This window comes from Pyxicephalus adspersus, chromosome 4, assembly GCF_032062135.1.
Source record: "Pyxicephalus adspersus chromosome 4, UCB_Pads_2.0, whole genome shotgun sequence".
In the NCBI taxonomy this organism is placed as follows: domain Eukaryota; kingdom Metazoa; phylum Chordata; class Amphibia; order Anura; family Pyxicephalidae; genus Pyxicephalus; species Pyxicephalus adspersus.
Window position 1 is genome coordinate 66,382,270 of NC_092861.1, and position 8,308 is coordinate 66,390,577.

At 33.6% G+C, this 8,308-nt stretch overlaps 1 protein-coding gene across 5 annotated transcripts in view; it reads left to right on the forward strand.

Annotated features, from left to right (window-relative positions):
* Positions 1-7,192, forward strand: part of ADGRB3 (adhesion G protein-coupled receptor B3) — a 510,634-nt gene extending 503,442 nt beyond the window's left edge. For all 5 annotated transcript variants that reach the window (XM_072408480.1, XM_072408481.1, XM_072408479.1 and 2 more), the window contains 2 exons: positions 4,230-4,334; positions 6,365-7,192. In XM_072408480.1, coding sequence (XP_072264581.1) covers positions 4,230-4,334; positions 6,365-6,553 — 294 coding nt within the window. In that variant the 3' untranslated portion in view covers positions 6,554-7,192. The remainder of the gene's footprint in view (positions 1-4,229; positions 4,335-6,364) is intronic.
* The last annotated feature ends 1,116 nt before the right edge of the window (positions 7,193-8,308 follow it).

Sequence of the window (8,308 nt, forward strand, 5' to 3'; positions counted from 1 at the left end):
ACAATATCACAACAAATATGTAAATACTGGCTAATTATATTTTTAACCATTCATAATTATATTATCTTTATTTTGTTGCTTTTTTTATTATTATTATTGTTGCTGTGAGAGTAGCATTGGGTAAATTAAAGCGATAAGGCTTGGCACACAAGTCAAAATTTTAAATTGTTTTGAGGGTCACAAATGTAACTGATTGTTTTTTTAGTCTTAAATAATAACAGATTAGTTCCTAAATATTTAATGAATCTGATGAAAGCATAGAAAACAAGTATAATATTTGCATAAAAACGTAATAACCAAACCCATGAAAAGAAAAAAATACCCTTATTTATCATTAAGATTTTCATAGAGATTGTGACTATGTTACACCATACACTATTAAAGGAGCGTTTGCATTTTAGTTTCAATCTACAAGGTATTCAATTAAACTAATTAAGTGATTCACAATCGCCTCTCAGTTTGACTAAATGTTTCACTCATCTGTGACAGCAGAATACAAACACTGCTGATTACCTAATTGGCTCAATTAAACACTTGTTGAACCCTTTCTTCCACAGTCCAATTAAGACACCTAACACAAAAAACCCTTAAAAATTAGGCCACCCCAAATGTTTCCTTTGGCAGCTTTCTGAAAGCAAAATGGGCACTTTTTACAGTAATTATGCCATTATATTATGAATGCCCTAAATGCCTTTATAATGTTTTATACGAATGTCCATAACACATTTAAAGCTGAAACTGGTTATTTCCAAAATAACCTAAATATTCAAGTTGATCACTCGAAACACAATGGATGGTCTAGGCGTTAGCAAACTAAGTTGCTGATTTTGGCCATAAAGCCACAATGAGGATGCCAAAGAGGTATGCAAAACATTGCTGCATGGTTTGCCTATTTAGTTCATGTATATATAAAAAAATAAATACAACATTTTTAAAAAAGCATCAAACAGCAGAAAGCAGTGGACCTAACGCAACCATCAGAACAAAAGTTATATAAAGTAGAACTAAAGTTCCACTTTGCAATCAGGCAGGACTTTATTGTGATAAAAGGAAGGGCGGAAAGAGTAGTGCCCATGATGGGTACAGGTAATGGTGGGGATAAGTGGGCATAAAATGGGTTTAGTTCTGCTTTAAGTATTTGCCAGCTATACCAGGGAATCATGTTCAGATAGCAATCTACACCCTGTGTAGTGTTTTATTCAGTTTGAAAATCAAATTCACATGGTGTATTTTTACCCATCTCCTTCTTTCTTGAACGGTTCTGACTTTAGGTTCTCTGCTTGGTTTTAATGTAGATGTCCAATACTCCAATAACTCCTGAGCAATTAAGTCATAAATATCCAACAGCAGCAATTTTGCCTACCTAGGATTTATTTTCTTCTTCTACTAATGAATCTAATGGCTATGCTGAAGATTGTTTCATTAGTGGTTTACCCATGTGAGAACAGACACATATATGGTGCAGCTGGTTGATTAAGTCTTTTCTAATTGGGTATTTAAAGCAGATGCCCTAAAGTAGGCAATATTTTCAAAAAGTGAAAGTTATTTTTGGCCAGTACAATAAGAATTAAAAATGGAAAAAAAACCCTATCGTGGTGTAAAGGTTCATTAATTGAACCTAAAATGTTTAGTGTGAGGGTAAGCAGAGCTGTTGAATTCCACTCCCCTACAATTTCCATAAAAGCTAACAATAAGGGTTAATAGCTTAAGGTTTTTTTTTTCATAGGCAAACTTTGGAAAAAGGATATGGGGTATTGGGCACTGTCATGAGAGACTTGCCAATGTAAAAAAAAAAAAAAAAAAAAATGTTTTCATATTCAACAAGAGTTCAACAATTAAAATACACAGATCCTTAAAGTAACATGCCTGGGGTATTGCTTGAAGTTTTAGGTAGTGTTCATTTTTTCCAAACATGTCAATCAGACTTTAATCTAGGCATACAACCTGGGAGGCCAGAAAAGGGAGGGTAGCAAGTTTATGACCTCTCTTTACTGTAATATACCAGGCCATACACATTTCTACACACATCGGGAGATCCATATGTTAGCTGGAAGTGGCCCTGTCCCCTATCTCCCCCAAAAGAGATATAGCTGGTTGATGAGGGGACTAGTCCAGGTATCAATCACCAATAATACCATCCCAATGCTTGTTGATGTCTACTCATCAAAGGCCACCAATAAATGACAGATCCCCTGTCAGGGAAATCCTGAGTGGCATCCTTGACTAAATTAACCTTTGCAGTGACAACTGGGAGTAGGTATTAGGCTGATATAATTAATGGAATATAAAAGTAGTAGGATGCCAAGTGTGTTTTCATAGGATTAAAGGTTACTTTAAAAAAATTTGTGCAGAAAAATGCTTTGAACTGCAAAAGTAATTATGCTCATCCTTAGGCTAAACAATCTGAATAATGGAAGAATTTGCATGGAGAGATGGGTGCTGAGGGAGTATAGTAGGCATGGGGAAAAATTGATGAGGGGTAACAGATGTAGATCAAATAAACGAATTTAACAATGTAAAGTTTGCCATATCTAAAAAAACCTTAGCTTAAATGCCTTTTTACAGTTTATAACACTCATGTTAAAGTCTGTATAGCAACAAGTGTAATAAAAGGGTGATTAGGTCTGGGTGGGGGGGGCAAAACAATTCTACCTTATGGCAATAAATGTCTTGGGCTAGCCCTGAAAATACCCTATAATACCATGTATCACTCATTTTTTAGGAAAGTGTCAATAAGTTTTTGCTGATTTTATTTATTAAATGGAATAAAGGTTAGCAGTTCTTGAATAGTAAATTAAATGCACAATCAGCAATGCCTTCCTTTGAATAGTCTCCATTCAAAGCTAAATTTTTCTGGAGGAGTCACAAATGCTCCTTCAAAACATGTGAAACACTTTCAAGTCTCTGAAGAGAGCTTGGTTTAAATAGAGTATAGGAAAAAAATTACATTTAGAATTTTTGAAGTGCTTCTTTGGCATGTCATTAAGAAAGTAGCTCAAGAAGGATACAACATCAAAGGTTACAACATTAATATGTGTAACATACCGGTAATACCTACAAACCTGTTTCACAACTGAGCATAAAAGGACAACACATTTTCTTTAAAACAGCCAAGTCTGTAAGATCTGGATTTACTGGACGAAAATGTGGTAATTTATTTGAGACAAAAGAATATTTTATATTACAACACATACCAACAGATGTAAACAGTAATTGTATGACTAGGCAGTCTCTTCCATCTATAATATATATATTTATATGGATATAAAACAAATGTATAGCATATTCTGGAGAAAGGATAGCAAATTTACAAATACATTTATATAAAAAGTTGTTTTGACCTATTTTTTATTTATTTTGTCAAATTTTAATGTTTAATCAACTGTTTGTTCATTTTCTCACATTATGGCTATCTGTATGAATCTAAAATACATGTATGTATTGTAATAGTAACATGAATTTAATGCCTTGCATTACAATACTCGATAGTTGAAATAAATTAAAATAGAGATATGAAACCAATATATTCAATAACAACAAGCAGCAAGACCTAAGGGAATTTTTGTTCTGTTTAAATCTTTCTGTGCACCTAAAGAACACCCAAATCAGGCACAAACCAAAATATAAATATGGGACACAGCTTGCTCCAGAAGTTAATGAATGTCTAGGCTCCATAAGGTTTGTTTTTTTTTTTTTTTGCTTTGTTTGTGATTAGCTCACCGTGAGGATTCTATAAAGTAACTGACACCACAATGCCCAATATTATGTTGAGACAAACATCTGTCCTAATTGTATTTATTAAAATAATTTACCTGTTCTGACTTACATACAAATTCAACTTAAGAACAATCCTACATTCCCTATCTCGTATGTAACCCAGGGACTACCTGTACTCAATATTGCAGTTTTGGTACCCTTTTATTGGCTGCTGCCCTACTTGTATTGTCAGTGGGATATTATAGCTATTAGTATATTAGCTATTATTATAGCCACAAAAAAAAAAAAGACAGAGGAACTGAGGTTTTTGGGATGTCTGTGAACAAGAGTTTTGAAGGCAAGATATACACTCTTTCTGCCTGCTTATAGCAATTTAAATCAGTGAGGTCAGTTAACTATGCTTAGATTTATGTCAAGTTCTCTTTAAATTACAGTACATACCTTTTTTTGATACATAAAATGAAAAATGACTTGTTTTAATGTGATTCTGTTATATTTTGTTCTTTACACAGAAGGTCATGCATACCAGAAAGAGGCACATGGAATTATTTCAGGAATTAAATCAGAAATTTCAAACTCTGGAAAGATTTCGGGATATACCAAATACTGGAAGCACGGTAAGTTTCTAATTTTAAACTGAATTTCTAAGTTTCTAATATTACTAAAAAATTTAAAAAACATGAAAAAGGTACTTAGTAAATCCAACCCCAGCAAACATAATTGTGGGGCATGTCCAGAAAAATGTCAAGCATACATCTAAATATTTGCTTATTTATTATATTTAGGCAAAACAAAAATACATTTACTAACTATTAAAAAATATTTAGTGTTTTAGCTCTAATGATGCTTGGACTTCACTATCATGGCAATAAATAAAATGAATGTTAGGAGACAGGAAAAAGCTATGTAATCTTAAGAGAAAAAAGAGATTCATTCTAGCTCATTAAGATTTATTTAAAGTAAATAAAGCTTTGCTTACCAAACATTCACTGTGTAAAGTGAAACTCCTCTACCCTACAACAACCTTAGAATTATGTACCAGTCACGTGATTAGAAATTTCAGGACATCAGCAAAGTAGTGTTCGTATTTCTTTAAGCAAAAAGGTTCATTTTTTTGAATTATTTAAATTAATCAAAATGAACCTTTTCTACTGGGGCGATGTGGTAAGACCCCATGCAGGGGAAATTTTGGCAATTTTATAGTCACAGTATGAGGTAAATAAAATACCAGCCTTGAAATCTTACAACATACAGGACGTGTAGACTGCCCCCCCCCGGGATTTTTACTTTCCTTAACCACTAATGGACACCAGCATTGCTAAATAAAAATGTATAATGGCAACTTAAAAATAACTTTAAAAGGCTAATATAGAATCTTAGCAGAGTTTCTACCTCTCACGAAGTTAGAGAGCATTCTGCTTGTTATTATTATTTACACTTACTCTGCGTTGTATTTTCTTTTCTTCTTTTTTTGAGTAGATATGTAGGCTGATTTACTAAATGAGTTTAGAACATTCACTCAAATGTATGCATATCCTCTTCATGTGAAAGGCAAATTCCTATTCACTTTGAATACTCAATCATGTAGATATGGAAAAGTATCCGCATTTCACATGATTGGATAATTTAAGTTATGCTGTATTTCTCCTTAATGAATACTGAATGTAATACCCAAGTGGTGGATGTAGCTGTGGAACACTTAAGGGCTGTTAAAACTTTCCTTATGTTGTAAGAATTAATCCAGAGGCCATTTCAGGGGCACACCGTTACAACAAGGATGTTTGTTAACGGTTCCCCATTATCTCCCTTAATGGTACCATAATCAACTATAGAAACATAGGGTTCTTCCAGAAGTTGCTATGGGTTCATTGGGCAATAAGCAATTTGTGTCTCCCAATCAGTTTAGGTGATACCATTTTATTCATCTATATGGGTAACATTCTTCCCTCTGGCCAGCACTGTAGGAGGCATTCTTCCACCACAGTGGTGGTACTGACCACCACACTAATGTACTGTGATAGGTAGATAAAGTAATTATAGCAGAGGTTCCCTGAAGACCTGAAAGTTATTTCCCCCCTATAAGAAGGTTGAGAAAGGGTAGTATATATTGTATGATTGATCCTCATTTGTGGCTATTTGGAGATTTATATTAAACTTTGTTGTATAAATATAAAGATGTAATAACCATGTCAGTAGGTGTTTTATAACCCCAGAATTGTGATACTATGTTGTGACAGAATCATTCATAGAAGAGAAATCACAGGATGCTTTAGAGATTCAGTTTGGAGGCATTTTAGAAAACTTGTTCGGATATAGTAGGGTTCTCTTGAACTTAAGACAGATTTCTCTATTTGAAATTAGGTGTGGCTGAGAAAAATGATTTTTTAAAAAGTGTTTTTGTTTGTTAGGTATGAATAAACTTTTTCTAAAATAAACTCGCCTCTGTGAGTGCACCCATGTAAGTATATGTTGTATATAGTTGTGCCTCTTCAAAAATGTGTATAGTTAAGTCTAGGCATAAAAAAATTGTAACCAAAGTTTAGGGCAAACTAGGGTGATGTGGTGGTGTATTTTTGTTCATATTACGTTTATTTTTAGGTTTGTGACTTACATGTGTTAATTTTCTTTTTCTTCTTTCTGTCCATAGGAAAACCCAGCAGTAAACAAGAGCCCATGGGACAGTTTCAAAAACCCAAATGAATATCAACATTATACAACAATCAATGTATTAGATTCAGAAGCAAAAGATACTTTAGAACTTAGACCTTCAGAATGGGAGAAATGTCTGAATTTGCCTTTAGATGTACAGGAAGGCGACTTTCAAACTGAGGTTTAATATACACACTACAAACAGACTGAAACAAGACAAAAAGTCATTTGCACTGACACATGTGAAAGACTTTAGAAGCCTGGCGTCCGGACTTTTGTGGCCACTTCATGTCAGGATCTTCATGTGCCAAATGTCAGTGTTTTATTTTGGTTTTCTTTTTTTTTTTTTAATTTTTTTGTCTACTCTCACTAGCAAATCTAGTGCAGAACCAGGTGTACAAATCTTACCATCATGTGTTGTAAGTACCCGTGGAATGGATTTGTAAGGTAATCTTTATAGATCAACCTCAAACAACAATTCATGTTGTAACAGCTTCATTTGGTTTAGTTTTCAAAAAACTTCACCATGAAGCACAATGTATATATGCAGTTTTTAAAATTTATAACAGTCTGTTTGGCCATTACTACACTTTTTACTTTATAATATAAAAAAGAGCAAAATTTTTGTCATTAAATGAATGTTTGTTGAGCTACGTTCTTCATTGCTTTAAATGCAATAAAGTAATAATCTCACTTTTATATGAATAATATATTTCACATCTTTATTATTGCAGTTTTATCTTGGAAGCTCATGGTGGCTTTCTTTGCTGCAGCTCTGTATAAAATATTTAAAATGTTGTATGGTGTAAATAAACTTTTGTCTACAGCTTTGTTCCCTTTGTCTTCTGTGAAACATCATCTTTGTTTGCAAGCTGAGAGAAGCTCAAATATGTCTAAAACATTTAATAGGCTAGTCAACTTTTTTAATGTGAATGTATGCTTCTAGCTTTAGGTGTTATAGAAGAAGAGCTATATTTTTGCTATCCCTGCACCCATCTGCATTTGTTGTCATAATCAGAATATCAATGCGTTTAAAAGGGAATACATTTATGCAATTGTGTTATTTGAAAATACGAATGTACAACTTTCAAACCTATATTTCATGAGAAATTGGAATAGTTCATGGAAAGTATATTTTTGATGCTTAGATACATGTGAATGTGAACAGCTTACTGTATATAGTATTGTTAAAATGTGTTAATAATGTATAAACTTTGTTTCTGTTTAATGTTTTTTAACTGTATCTCCCTTGGGACTGCCACATTTGTTTATTAAATATGCATATGGTGCTTCCTGTATGGGACCACACAGCACAACACATGCCTGACTACAACGTTATAGGTGCAAAGTTTATGGACGGTCCTGCCTATGGAGTTGGAGCTGTATTGAAACTGTAAAAATATCCATAAGCATGAAGATATTCATTCCAGTTTAGTTCTCATGGTATTGCTATCCCATTTAAATATACAGTGGTACTGCACATGATATTTATTTCAGAACAATGTGCCTTCCAGTGACTACCATTCTGTACTTAAATAGTATTAAAATATGACAATACAATTTACAATCATGGTAAATATTTGTCTTACATATTATGGCAAAGTAAAGTACTTAAAATAGAAATTGTACTATGAATGCTCTAATCTGTTCACTCTTTTGCCCCCATTGGGTGTGATCATCTTGCCTCTGCGCAGCCTAAAGAAGCTGAAGCCAGACTGCCAATGCTACACTGTACACTACAATGTACACTTATCAAAATAATGTTTTCCAATAATTTCCAGTGACACTAGAATACTAGAACTAGTGACACAGTGCTGAACACACAGTGGTGTTAAGATCAGTGGAATAGGGAATGGGGGGTGAGTGAGAGGCACTCCACTGCATCCTTCCCCCATTGGACATGGTTGTCCCTGGCCAGTCTTGAATGAATCACTAAACCACG